Source organism: Perissodus microlepis, chromosome 18 (genome assembly GCF_051167445.1).
Source record: "Perissodus microlepis isolate ML-2025 ecotype Zambia chromosome 18, ASM5116744v1, whole genome shotgun sequence".
Taxonomy (NCBI): domain Eukaryota; kingdom Metazoa; phylum Chordata; class Actinopteri; order Cichliformes; family Cichlidae; genus Perissodus; species Perissodus microlepis.
In genome coordinates this window covers 11412920-11427393 of record NC_140478.1, presented here as the reverse complement: position 1 = coordinate 11427393, position 14474 = coordinate 11412920, and the positions used below count along the sequence as shown (strand labels likewise).

At 39.3% G+C, this 14474-nt stretch overlaps 1 protein-coding gene across 1 annotated transcript; it reads right to left on the bottom strand.

Moving 5' to 3' along the window:
• Positions 1-3492: 3492 nt before the first annotated feature.
• Positions 3493-14196, bottom strand: mtf2 (metal response element binding transcription factor 2). Its single transcript, XM_084911979.1, has 15 exons — positions 13927-14196; positions 12854-13058; positions 12624-12705; positions 11350-11460; positions 11093-11193; positions 10484-10662; positions 10290-10385; positions 9884-9952; positions 9621-9744; positions 9192-9259; positions 8898-9068; positions 5816-5942; positions 5572-5630; positions 5275-5376; positions 3493-5089 (listed from the first exon to the last, which is right to left on the bottom strand). The coding sequence occupies exons 1-15, from the start codon at positions 13929-13931 to the stop codon at positions 4714-4716; spliced, it is 1875 nt and encodes a 624-aa protein (XP_084768105.1). The 5' UTR covers positions 13932-14196; the 3' UTR covers positions 3493-4713.
• Between the last annotated feature and the right edge of the window lie 278 nt (positions 14197-14474).

Sequence of the window (14474 nt, the reverse complement as noted above, 5' to 3'; positions counted from 1 at the left end):
ATGAGCATAGTTCTCACAGTAATACAAAAATACAAGGAATTAGGATAAACAAGATTCTCCCCTTTCTCTCCTTTCCTTCTTCTTTTCCTTCTTCCTCATAAAGGTCTTTCACCTCCACTCCCTAAAATATCCATATATGGCTTCCACATATTCACAAAGTCCCATTGTTTGCCCTTGGCAATATATGTTAGTTTTTCCAGGCCTAGAGAGTCTGCAATTTCCTTCTTCCAGAGTCCTGTGGAGGGAGCATCCATACTCTTCCAACATAGTGCAATAGCTCTTCTGGCTTGAAGTGGTCCATAGTCCAGTAATTTAGTTTGTTTTTCTGGTTGCTTAAATTCCCTTGGGTATATTCCAAGTACACAGAGTTTACCTTTTAAAGGGATTTTTACCTTAAACACTTCAGACAGACATTTGATAACATCTTTCCAAAATTCCTGGATTTTAGGACATTCCCATAAACATTTAGTACAGATGTCTGGAATATCATTGGACATATGATAAAGCTTGGCAGGTGTTATATAGGTTATTGTTGGTTCCAGTCATTTTCATCCCTTCTCCAAGCATCCAGCTTATCTGCTGCTGAGTCTTTGGAGGAAAGCATCAATAAATTATAATATATAGAGAGAAAACCTTTTCCCTTTGTATTCTTAACACATACCTCCTCTATTTTTGTTAATGGTGGAATTCAGCAATCTTTTGCAGGTTTGATGACAAATTATTTTTCAATTGTAAAGTAAAAAAGTGCTTTGGGGGTGTTAAATGTTTTTCACATAACTGATCAAATGTGAGCAACATGCTGTCTGCATAAAGGTCTTTAACTTTTTGAATGCCTTTATTTTTCCATATTTTAAATCCTCCACCATTTTTACGAGGCGTAAACTTTTCATTTCCCCAAATAGGGGTGAATTGCGAAAGTGATGGAGGATCGCCCACATGTTTATGTGCTGCATGCCAAAATTATAATTGTATTATTCAAGAAAGGGTTCTTTATATTCTTTTTAATGTCTTAGTGTCTGAAGAATATAGAAAAGTGTTTAAGGGAAGATCTGGAACAGATTTTTGCTCAATGTCAACCCAGGCTGGAGGTGCTGTTGGGCAAAAATAATGGGTGGCCGATGTTAGTTGGGCGGCCATATAATACCACCTTCTTACAAGGGGATCGTAATTGATTGAGGTTATGTCCTTGAGGCTTGGGGTAATCATAATGCCTACATATTTAAAGCCTGTTGTAGTTGTTTTAAATGGGGTGGCCAAAACAGACCGCCTTTTTTCTTTCTCATTAAGAAACATTAATCTGATTTAGAATTGTTAATTTTGTATCCTGAAAATTCTCCAAATTTTTTTTATTAATGCTACTAGAATAGGGATACTATCTTTCAGATTAGTCAAAATATATAATATCATCTGCAAATAAAGAAATTAGATGGTCTCTTCCTCTAATTCTGGTACCTGATATTCCTGTATTTGCTCTCACAGCTATGCCTAGAGAGTCTATTGCTAACACAAAAAGAATTGGTGAAAGAGAAACCCTTCTACAAAACAGTCGAGCCAGGAATTTGTTACTTCTGAATGTCCTGGTGAGCCTCCACCTTTTACAGGTGGGTGCAGCCTGAATAATCCAAGTATGCAAACTAAATATCACAGGATATCTTATGAGACCACAAACACTGACAAGGTCCAGTTCAGAGACACAGGTTTAGCTGAGGTAAAGCCTAGAGGACAGCAAGCAGCTGCACCCATGAATGTCAGTACCCACCTGTCACAAAGAGCAGCCTTTCCATGCCTGACTCTGCATAACTGTAAGCACTGAAGAATTTTAAATGATGAGTCACCTAAAGAAATCATCTTGTGCACAGTTGTTATAAAGGGAAAAATAAACGTTTGCTGATCTGCCCCCCATAATTTCAACATTATGAGTAAATTAATGCAGGTATGAGAATCAGACCTCAGCTGTTGTCTCATACTGTTATGTCCCTGCCTGTTAACCTGTGGATCGTTTTCCTCCTACTTTTTGCCTGTATTTTGTACTTTTGACTTTGTTTGTTAGGTGTTTTCAAATGTGCCTATTAAAAACTGTATTAAATGTAGGGGTGGGTTAAAAAAAAATGTGATTCAAATCTATTTTAGCTTGAATAACATGATGATTAATTAAATCCTGAATAGACTTTTAAATATAAATGTATTTTCCCAGAAGCACCAGAATCTCAGGTTAAAGCTCACAAAGCTATTTCAACAACCACCAAACTGCTAAAACAGTCATTCATGTTTTTCTGTTTTATCCTCACTTTGACACAAATGCGTCTGCTGTGATGCTTACACCTCTGATGACGTCTCACAAGTGTTGTACTGTTAAATTATCAGATTTAAAACATTTCTGAGTCAAATTTGAATCGATTATAGAAATCAGTGGCGATACTCAGCCCTAGTTACCACAGGCGAACCTCAAAGTGGAGCTAGCTCCCAGAAATAAAGCAGACAAGAGGACACTGCACGTGATCTCCCTCTCGCTGTATATTTTATAAATACCTTTTTAGACACTCGTGGTCCTGCCGTGAGTGCACACGTGGCAGTTAGACATGAGAAACAGGACAGTTGAAAATATCTGACTTTATTAATCCTTTAACAAAACAGGTTTTCAAAAATCACATCAACCTATATAATGATGTATAAAAATGTAATAAGAAAAATCTCAAAAGACAAAGCAGACATTACATGTATGTTCTTTGGCTACAGAAGCCTGCTGGAAGCCAGTGGTAGCAACATGTCGGCTGAGACACTGACTGAGTAGAGAGTAGCTTGAAATACACTGACTATACCCCTACAAAGAAGACATGTCAGTGTCTGTGTGTTTTAACAAAAGCAGAAACATCTCCAAAAAGAGATACCAACTGAATACTCACCTATTGCAATGATATACAGCATTTTATATTCCAGTGATTGTGTTATGACCCAGTTTAAAACAAGTAGGTTTTGCAACAGACCACAATTGAGACTTATCAAAAACTTACATATGGAAATATGGTCAAAAGTAATGACACATGGAGGGTCGTCTTAAAAAAAAAAAAAAAAATATATATATATATATATATATATATATATATATATATATATATATATATATATAAAATACTGATGAGCAACACTATGAGAACAACTTACACTAAATCCTCCTGCCACACAGCGAAGACACCTATGCATTGCAGTGACATTTTTGGGGCATATCCTGAGTGTGTAGACCACAAGGTGAACTTGACATGAAAGCAAAAACAAAAAAACCCAAGTGCAATGTTTTTTGTTGTACACACGCACACACGCATGCACACACACGGACGCACACGCACACACACAAAACTGAGAGCCTGAGTCAAATGATCATAACGATGAACTTTCCTTCTGTTGAGTCATGCGGTCCAGTTAAATACGCAAACAGCTTTAACAAGGACTAACATGCATAGGGAACAATTCTGAACTCCTGGTGGGTATATAACATTCATTTTATGCAGGATTTTATTTTACTATCAGACAAAATTAAAAAACAAAAAACAAGTTAGGCTCTTTAATTCAAATCAAAACACTTTAAAAAGGAGATTTATGTAGACAAAAACAAAGTGACACAATTTACCAAGAATGCCCTTATATATGGGCTTATGAATTTTAGAGATTAACTAATACGAATCCCACGCTTGAATTTAAACTATTAGGAGGAGACGAATACATTTTTAAAAATTGAGAACGTTACCATCCATGACAAATACTGCCTTGTATAAGCTGAAATGATCCAACTGTTACTGAAAATGAGCTGGCGACCTAACGGATATTCCATCAACTTGATGTGTGAAGTGAATCCATGATTAAAATAACAAAAAACTGCCCCGCTGAACAGAAAAGTCAAGAGACAGAACAAGTAGAAAGGGTAATAATCAATGTAGTATACTTCTATATAAAACAATAAACATTTGCAGCAGCACATCTCTTTTGCTTCGAGTTTCTCCTTAACTGCTCACAAACGAGCACACTTTCCAACACAGAGCTGAACGACATGCCTGCCAAAGGCACTGAGAGGTACTCGTAGCTGGGACTAGAGAGAGACGGGGCACGACTGTGGGTGCAGATTATTATTTACCTCATTTGGTGGTGGTGGTGGTGGTGGTGGTAGAGTGGGGGGAAGGGAAGGGGGGAAAAAAAGCATTAGTTAATAAAACTTCCCCATCTTTCTCTTATCCTCCAAGATAACACTTAAAGATATTATTTGAAAAAAAAAAAAAAAAAAAATACGTTACAGTTATTATTAACGTGTCTTGAAATGAAAGCATATCACTGGATTAAGCACAATAACAGATCACTGAAAGCGTACAGGTGCAGTATACAGATCAATGAATTGCATCTGAATAAAGGGGCTGTTCTCTGTAAACACTCAAACCTGTTAGTTGAAGTTGGAACCACAGCAGCACAAAAACGCTGTGCTATTGTGACACAACTTTGTGCTGTCCATGAAACTGTTTAAACACATATACGGTGTGTATAACTGTAAAAGTCACCCTGGACTGGACTGAACCAGTAGGCTTTACAGTAAGCAGAACTTGCTCCTGTCCAAACTAAATAAAGGCATATAATCAGTTAATGCTCTGAATACACACGTCCTCAGCACAGACATAAACGTCCCACGGGTGCTGGTGAAAAGTTAGAAGTGACGAGCGACATGTGAAAAACCTACGAGGCAGTGACTCCTTCCCACTCCACCAAGTACTGCACCTTGCCATCAAGGGTGACCCGTCTGGCCAGGACTTTGTACTTCTCCCCGCAGGCCAGACGTCCCGCTGCTCCAAAATAGTTGCTGATGGAGCTCTTTAGGTGGGTGAGCTGGCTGTTGGGGTCCATGCCGTGAATTATGTCTGCAGAGTGAAGCCCTGGGAGGGAGCTCAACAACTCTGTGGCTGAGGGGTGTGGGTCTGCGTAGCTGGGAGGGGGGATGTCTGGGGTGGGGGGCTGGGGGACCCTCCGTGGCCGTCCACGTTTCCGTTTTAAAGGTGGAGGGGAAACAGGCATGATGGGGGCTGCTGTACGCGTCTTGCTGGAGCTGCAGAGGCTGGAGGGTGTTTGATAGGAAAAAGAGGAAGTAAAAAAAAATGCTGTTAATTCAAAGAGCAACAATAAAAAACAGACTACAGAAAATTAGGAAAACAAGACTTTAAGGTCTACAGCCATGCAAGTGTGAGTTTGTACCCAGCACAATTCTACTTTCAGTGCAGAGCAAACATCAGGCAGGCATACCTGGACTGTCTTGAAATGCTAGTTGAGGTAGTTTCTGAAGTGCTCAGGGCGCCGATGGATTCCACATCCGAAGTTTTTAAAGACAGCAGAGACCTGTCACTCCTGGTGGTTTGGGGGGGAAGGTAAAAGATTAAAACATTATGGTTCTTGTTATGTTACAGTGAATCAAGCAAATCAAAGAATAAACACATTGTGTTTGTGATTGATAATTCAATTTGCTTTTGCCCAAATCTTCACCCTAACAAAGCTGAACAGTTCTGATTGCTTTAGAACTACAGTTTATAATTGCCTACTTACTTGACAGATGTAAAGTGATCCAAAGCATGGGGCTCTAACGGTGGCGGTTTCCTGATTTCCTGTCAAAGCAAAGGAAAAAAAACCAAAAAAAAAAAAAAAAACAACAAAAAGATGGTTTCTTCTCATATAACACCAACAGTAAATGTCTAACACCTATACAAAATAACAATGCAAAAATACCCATCCCTCCATGCACACACCCCAGCTCACGCCCACCAAGACACACGCGCACACACAAACACACCTGGGACGAGGGCTCACTGGAGCGTTGTGGTTTAGCCAGAGTCTCCAGAGAGCGTGCTCCTTGCTTCCTCTTTCTTTTCTTCTTTTTCTTCTTCTTCTCTGTGCCATTGGTAAGAGCACTGGGACTTCTAGAGCAACAACAAACATTCAGAACAGTTTTACATATAAAGGCAGTTGTGCCTTAAATAACAGTGAAACTGTTCATGTGTTATGTAAACTGTTAGGACACCCTTGAAAATCATCTCAAAAAAAGGGAAATTCATCTATAGATAGGAGAAAATTCTTAGCCACCCTATGAAATTTGGAAAACTTTGTCTTTATTTATTTATTTTTTTAAACAGAGCAAGAACTTTTCAAACATATTTCTAAACATATTTTCTTTAGAAATTAATAAGAGAATTTTTTTTTTTTTTTTTTTTTAACCTGAAATCAAAGACAAAAAAACCCACTGCTGTGCAGTGATCAACTCTGTAATGCTCAATTGTTATAAATGTGGGTTATCTTCCAGTTTACACACCGTACAAAACCTTCGGTGAGGATTTGAGCTTCACTTGAGAACGAATCATGCCAAAAGCAAAAGAAATCAGTTTAGACTTGAGAAAAAGAATTCATCCTCACAAAGAAGGAAACGGATATTCAAAATTATCACAGCGTTTCCAAGTATCAAGAACTGGAGTGAGAAGTACCATCAAGAAATTTGAAGAACCAAACAGTACAGAACAAGCCTGGCAGAGGTAGGAAATGAAAGATTTCAACAACTTTGGAAAGAAAACTAGTGAGAGATGTGTCTGACGACTCTAGAACTGCCAAGACATGAGTGCATGACTTGGCCAAATCAGGAATTGTAGTCTCAACGAAGATGATCACTGGAACCCTGCAAGGTTTCAGACCAAGAAGAACTTTTGCAAAACAGACACTTTCAAGACAAACTGAATTATTCCAAGGATCAGATTAGATTAAACTAGAGCTCTTTGACCACAGAGATGCTGCTTATTTATGGAGAGAAGGGAGAGGCACAGAACCCTAAGAACACTGTCCCCACAGTGAAACGTGGAGGTGGAAGTTTTATGTCGTGGGGATTTTTCAGTGTGTCTGGATCTGGGTTTCACATCAAGGTCAAAGGAATAAGGAAGGAAGGAAGATGTGAAGATTTTGAAAGAAATCCTCAAGCAGTCAGCAGCAAAAACTGGCTCTTTGCTTCGTCTTCCAACATGACAACGACCCACAACATATGTTGCTCTTGGTAAAGAACGACCTCCACAAGACCAAAATGAGCTTTACTGACTGGCCTGTACAAAGCTCCGACTTGAATCCCACTGAAAATCTGTGGGGTGAACTAAAGACCAACATCCATTTGAGAAGACAATCAAATCTGGAGGCGCTTAAGAGATTTAAGATTGGGCTGGGATTGCTCAGGAGTTGTGTGCGAGACTTGTTGAAAACTACAACAACAACTGCATGCTGTTATCAAGCAAAAGAAGGATAACTGAATATTAGCAACAGGGGGCTAATATCAATCCTGCTAGTTTTGGTGAAATAGTCTTGTTTCATGTGCAGAGAATAATAATTTCATAATTTGGAAAATCTATGTTATAAATTCCTTACTCTGTTTAACAGTAGTTGGACAATAGTTCACAAAAATGGCTTTTTATAGGGGGGCTAAAATTCTGTCCTCATCTGTAGATCACAAGGGGCATTGTTTTTGTTTTAGACTAAAACAAACAAACAAAATGCTCTTATAATACATAAAAAAATCCCACTCTTAAATTAAATTAAAAAGGTAAAGGGGCACAGCTAAAAAAAAAAAGTTTTTTTGGTCCTTTATTCACCAGTCTAACACCAGCAATTTCTAAATTGTGCATGTAATGATGAACTATAGAAAAACAAATAACAGGAGTTTTATTAGCAAATAATCATCTCTCTTTTTTAGGTTGTATATAAAAGATGGAGAGGCTTCAAGGTAAAGTGGTGAAAAGTGAAGCCAATGTGAACCTGGCCATTCTTTCTGGCCAGCAGGGGGAGACTCCTGTCACTGCAGAAGATGTCACACTATATGAAAAGTCCATGACCTTGTGGCTCTACATCTCATTTTATTTATGACTTGACTAACGATTTCCCAACAGGTTTATATTTCAGTCACTAGTTTCAAGTCTACTAGTCAAGATTACAACATGAGATATGACATGAACAATGATCCCATTTTGAGTCAGATCAAACATAAAGCAGCGCACAGCGACCAAGTAAATTAAAAGTAAGTACAGTATGAGTGTTCCGTGTCCTCAACTTTTCGGTCAGCTCCTCTGAGTCTTGTTTCAAAAAACACAACGTGGCAAGGAGCACCAAACACAAGGCTTCAAAATGCTATTTCAGAAACCAATGAGGGGGGGGGGGGAATGTCACAACGGCTAGGTCCATCTTTTATAGACCGTCTACGGGCTTCATGGTGACATGGTGGGAAAGTAGGGCTTTATGAAACAGGTACTGTATAGCTCCTGTTACAAGGTGTAGTTAACACTGTAACAGTAAATAAAGTGTTAAATAAACATTTTCATTGAGAAAAAAAAAGGGAAAAAAACTACCTAGGTAACTTTAGTGCCTGCATTTGACTTATGTGTCACTTCTATTGCACTATAATACTACTGCTGCTGCTACCACCTTAGGGCAACAGATTCACACTTCAAAATTAGCTTAGCATGTCACCAATGTCAGCACTTCACAGGAAAAAGATAGAAAATGTGTTTCATTTGTATTCATCGAAGCTGCACCCGTCAAGGTGCAATCACGGTTCAGTATTTTTTGGGCCCCATGGCGTCATAAATATCTTTATCCCAAACTTCCTTGAAAAATGGTGATACAACTTTCAGGCTACTCTACATTAGGTGCGCTAAGCTCCTCCCACCAGACAAGCATAATCGTTATAAGTACTAACAATAAGCAGATGCCAACTTTTTGTTTTTATTCTGAATCTCTCTTTAGATCTCCCCACATGGACCTAGCATTAATGAGTTCTATACAGGATCAGGTTAACACAGTATCCAGTGGGCACCTTTAACTTTAGGGCATCGACACGTTTCATGTCTAACCTGATGGCGGACAGTGCTTTAGTGGACTTGCATCCCTTGATGGTTATCTCATGTGAAGCCTTCTCCATCACTCTGCTGGTTGGCTCGTCACAGTTGGGGGGAACAGGAGGAAAACGGATCCTCAGGCCAAACAAGTGCTTCTTTTTCTTCACCTCCTTTCCTGACATGAACCTGGAACACGGTGAAACGGTGGCCATGTAAAAAACATGGAGTCTGTGCAAATACTGGGAGATATTTGAGGCACTTTGATGTTGTCATCAGCATAACGATTTCAAGAGCAGCAGATAAACTTACATGCAGCTATTATTGTTAAGCGCCTCCAGAACATTTTCATATCGCTCTGATCGTGGAGTGTTGGCGAGCTGTAGACACAGGAAAGATATTGTACAAGAAAAAACTTAAATATTTAAAAATCCAAATGGGGGCCGGGTTATTTCTATTTGGGAAATAACCCTCTACTAGGATTACCTAACAGTGTGGCTTTCAGACCACCAATCAACCTGATGCATTAAGCAGCTACAAAAAAAACAAAACAAAAACAAACAAACAAAAAACAAAACAAAAACAAAAAACACTGACTTGTGTGGCTGCCAATTCCTGACATCCTGTTCCAAATCTAACAAGTAAACATGGATGGGACATGAAATGAAATATGAATAATAGAAGAAAAAAAATCTGTTGGTCTACAATTGGTCACTGGTGCATTACATAACTTATCCTTACCTCACCCAGCTGCAGCAGCTCCCAGTTATCATTGATGTACACCATCAGGTCCATTTCTGAGTCAAAGTACTTCTTCTTGTGGATCACACTCAGGTTGTAGAGGCTCAGGTGTGCGACATCCTTCCTGAAATATTTCAGTAAATACTGTTTCTTTCAGTCTGTCTTAAAAAAATAATAATAATACTAATATAAAGACACCAAATATGGTTTATTTAATATAATAAAAAGCCAGCTGTGTGTGTCAAAGTACAAGTTCCTCTTACCAGCTGAGAGGCAGACGACTGAGGTACTCCGGTCCACCATTGCAAACCGAACAAACAAACACATAAAACCTGAAGGCAAAAATAAAAAGGCCTCAGGCAACAAGAACACAATATAAAGTTTAACATAAAAACCTAGCTATGCTCTAGCTGACTGTCCACTGAGACACGTTTCTTTTTACCATTCTGTTTGTGTGCACGCACTTTTTCCAAAACTTGACTTAAAAACTGAATATTACCCAGAAGTATATTCACCATCATTTCAAGACCAGTTTTAATAGGCTGCCCTTGTTCTCCAAAGCCACACTTTTGCAGGCCATTGGGGAGCAGATTTGAATACGTACAACAATACAGTTAAGATCCACTGTCGAGGGTAAACATTTACATTAGAAGCAGTAAATATGGTCACCTATCTCCGTAGAGCATTGGCATCTGTAAGCAATGGAGACAGGCTTCGTGGAACCATTGCTGACACATGTTGCACTGCAGCATCTTCAGGTACCAGCTGCAAGCAAACAGAATATGAACATTATAACTTTCGTGGACATGGGAACATTTCCATCCAAGCTCTTCACTCTTTCCAGAATATGCAACGTCACTCACTCTCCTGGACCGCCACAGTAGCAGTAGCACTGCTGGATGTTGGTTTTGTGGCCGTGGTCCCACACCAGCTCCTCCAGCACGTATGGGAAGGACAGGTGTAGCTCCATGTGCTGCGGCTCCTGCTGTTCCTGCTGCAGAAAGTCTTTAGCAGACGCCCCTCTTCTGTGTGGACCACCCGTCTGCAAACCAAACAAACAAAAAACATGTTTTTCCCACCAAAATAAATACATAAAAATAAAAAAAAAAGAAAATTTGGTAAACACATATAAAGAGGTGCTTTTTAAAGCTGGTAAACTCTTTAGAAAATGTTTAATTTCTCCATAAATATTTGGGGATTTTTCAATAAATAAATGACCTCAGAATAGTTTAGCCTCATTCACTTAATTGGGTTTCCTAATCTTGGGACATTTTATTTTGGGATCATACAAACTTTAAAGCCTCAATCACTTTTATTCACTCCACAGCAATCTATGAAGTCTCTTATATCCACTTTGATTTACAAACAAAGCAAGTAATGCACTCTCCAAAACAGACATGTTAACAAACTCGTCTAAACCACTTGTTCAAGGTAAATGTTTGACGTATTTCTTCTTAAAGAAAAATCTGTACCTTAGCGAGAGAAGTGAGCTCACACTCTGAGCAAAGCCACTTGTCATCAGAGTCGATGACAGCAGCATCGATGACAGGGGAGTGACACCGCTGGTGGTAGCCTAAAACACAAATGAACACATCTGTAACGGCCAGAGATTAGAGCACAACAGATGAATAAATAAACTACTGAGACTAGCTGTTTAAATGGGTTACAAATATCATATAAAATAACTGTTTCTGGCTTATGTTGGAACATCAAAGACGATAAATGATACCTTGTCCACACTTGTCACAAATGACAATCTCGTTGGGTTCCTCTGAAGTTTCGTCTTGGCATATGGAGCACACAATGTCATCGTCGTCGTCATCCTCATCATCTTCTTCCCCTAAACAGCAGCAAAGTCATGAAGGTAAACAACTAAAGTTTCAGATTAATGGTGGTATGACTAGGGGTATAATTTAGAGCAGCTTTCAGTCAAACGAGGTCAGAGGAGTACACTGAGTCATCACAAGAACAAAAGACATCCCTCTCACAGCAACTTTTGCTGCTGTGAGAAGGACGACTCAAATTCACCCAGCTGAAACTAGAGAAAGGTGGCAGGGAAAATATTTTACAACCTGGATAAATAAAATCCAAACTGTCTGGTTATGGGGGGTGTGGGCGAAATCGTGCTTCCATGTCCCTGAAGGTCTACGCCAGGATACTAGAGAGAAGATTCTGTCTACTGACTTAACTTTTGATTCAGCAGGAACAAAGCAGTTTTCATCCTGATTGCGGACAGTTTGCTGCCTTCATCCTCCTGAGGATATTCGAGGGTGTGGGATGTTTGTAATAACTATGTGGCTTTTGTGGACATGGAAAGGGGATTTCCATTCAAACCAATTTTTTTTTCTCATGTAGCGCCAAATCGCAGCAACAGTTGCCTCATATCGCTTTATCACACTCACACTCTAATAGAATTTATAATAAGATTTTGACTGCATGATTCTTTGTCATACTTTTTTAATATATCCCAATTCAACTATCGCGATCAGGTTGAGGTTAAAAATAAATAAATAAAAATTATCTCATAAATGTCACAATGCCAAGAAAAATCTTAACCAGATACTTCTCACAAATCGTTTACAGTCAAATGTGACGAATGTATCTGATCATAGCTTCTTGGTGTCTTTCATTAATGCTTTATTCATGACCCATCCCATTTAAGAATAAAAATGAAGAATACGTTTTTCTTAACACCATAATAGCTAAAGGGGCTTAAGTCGAGCGATAGCTGCCCGTCTGCATGTTAGCAATGCGCTGCGACTGTACTGATACACTCTACAGTTAACTGTCAGTGTGAAGAGCAAGAGATAAGTAAGTCCTGGAAGAGGCAGAAAGGTTTGCACAGCACAAATTGTGGATAACTGACTCCCTACCCTCTTTGCAATGGCTTACAGTATCTTTACTGCATATTATCTAGCAATTAAACTAAAATATATTGCACATTTTAAATTTCCCTTTGGGATCAATAAAGCAATTCTTATGCACCTCGAAGCCAACATTCACCTGTTTGAATATCCTTCCAAAGAACCCAAGACTTTGACCGATCCTCAAAAACCACAAAACATCGGTGCTTGTCCCGATCTATCTGAAAAACAAAACAAAGAAAGATTTACTTGTTTCCAGATGCGACAGGGGCAGATTTTGCTGTAGATGACCTATACTGATTTCAAGAGTTTTTCCGCCAACGCTCTCCACACAGTCCGTTTACCTGCATGCATCATCCTCACACTAACCTTTGCAATTGTTCCCAAGTAAAAAAGGCCATCTGACCACCGGGCCAGGACATCCTGTCCCTCTGAAAATCTGTCAGACATGCTGTCTTCTCCATACTCTCCCCTGGCAGAAAGGCTTGTGGGGGACAAGGACACAGCCTGCTGCTGCCGCTGCGGGGGATGAGCTCTGTGATGCACAGACAGGTGATCCACAACCCCTGAGTCTCTGAAAAACCGTGCAAGGCAAGAGAATAGAGGCAGACATGAATTTAGACTATGGAGTAAGCGGATATGGAATAAGTGCAAATTTAATTTATGATAATTTTTTTTCTGCTTACTGTAAACAGATTGTAATTATTTATATGTGGTGTATTCTGATCCTCAAAAGAATACTAGTACAATTTAATGTATGTTATTGCCATTTTTCTAACTGATAACAACCAGCAGAGTAACAGTCCTGTATGTGTAGCCCTCAAACACAAGGATGCATTGTGTGCTTGCAGAAGGGCTTACAAAAGAAAGAGTGAAACATGGCATTTCCTCTCCACTGGCTTTGAACAACAGGTGATTATACTCATAATTAGTGCTAATTGTTAATTAACCACATAGTCAGTAACATGGCTTCAATGCAATGAAAGACAAAAAACAAAAACCTAACCACCCTTTCAAAAATAAAAACCAATGTACTTACTACTGAACACTTCCATTCAACTACAAGTCTCAGTGACAGCTGATACTTTGATCATACTAATAAAACATGTCATATTTCTAGCTTCTATTGCAAATGTTATTAATTTCAGATATTAAGAAACTATTGATTTTTTTCCTTCGCCTTTAAACCCTGTCCTCCAATGCAGGCTTTCCTTTGTTCGGATAATGAGTGGACATGTTCAGTGCCAGCCACTTAGCAAAGATGAAAAAAAGACAGCTTGGGATGCCGCTGCACGCTGATATAATGTCTTGTATATTAAATAGTAGGCAGCTGAGCGAGCTCAGCAGCGGGAATAATCCACATGCAAAGCCGTAACCCCAGCCAGGTCGCTGACCGTCGGACCCACACCCCCCCTAACGGGAGGAAAACATGACAACAATACCTCATTCGGTCACCTCCGTTTCCACAAACGACTCGTACGACAAAAATAACCGGACAGAAGAGCCGCTCTTATCCCGCTCTTCGAGCAACTGAATTCACTTCTAAAGCGTGTCTGGAAAACATGCGGGGTTTGTGGCTTCCTCAGAAAATAACAAACGGTTCATTTTCCCCAAGCAAGTTCGCCATTTTGGTTTCCCGCTGATGATCGGGGAGTGCATTATGGGAAGAGCTTAAACGACTGCGGCTGGCTGTCTGTGCCGCGACGCTCACATTTTTTTTCAAACATTTGAAATTGTAGGCAGGGCATTTAGTAAGCAAAACATATCCGCCCCTTAAAGAAGCATATTTTTTATTTTTTTAATTATTTTAGTCGACGTTTTTCTGGAGGTGTTATGCGTAAATGTCTGCCTAAGAGAGACATTCTATATATAAAATATGTTTACTCAAAAACATCAGAAGTTTAACGACGCGATGTTTGATAAACTTGTGCAAAGTACGACCACTTCATGGTGCTACAACATAACATGACACTAACAGGTAATTTTTAAT

Bases quoted from the DNA above. Each gene is read 5' to 3' on its own strand.
- mtf2 (XM_084911979.1), bottom strand. The intron at 11,461-12,623 runs GTGAATGTTGGC...GCTGCTGTTTAG, and splicing joins TTGGAAGGATATTCAAACAG to GGGAAGAAGATGATGAGGAT. The intron at 9,260-9,620 runs GTAAGGATAAGT...CTGTGTCTACAG, and splicing joins AGCTGCTGCAGCTGGGTGAG to CTCGCCAACACTCCACGATC.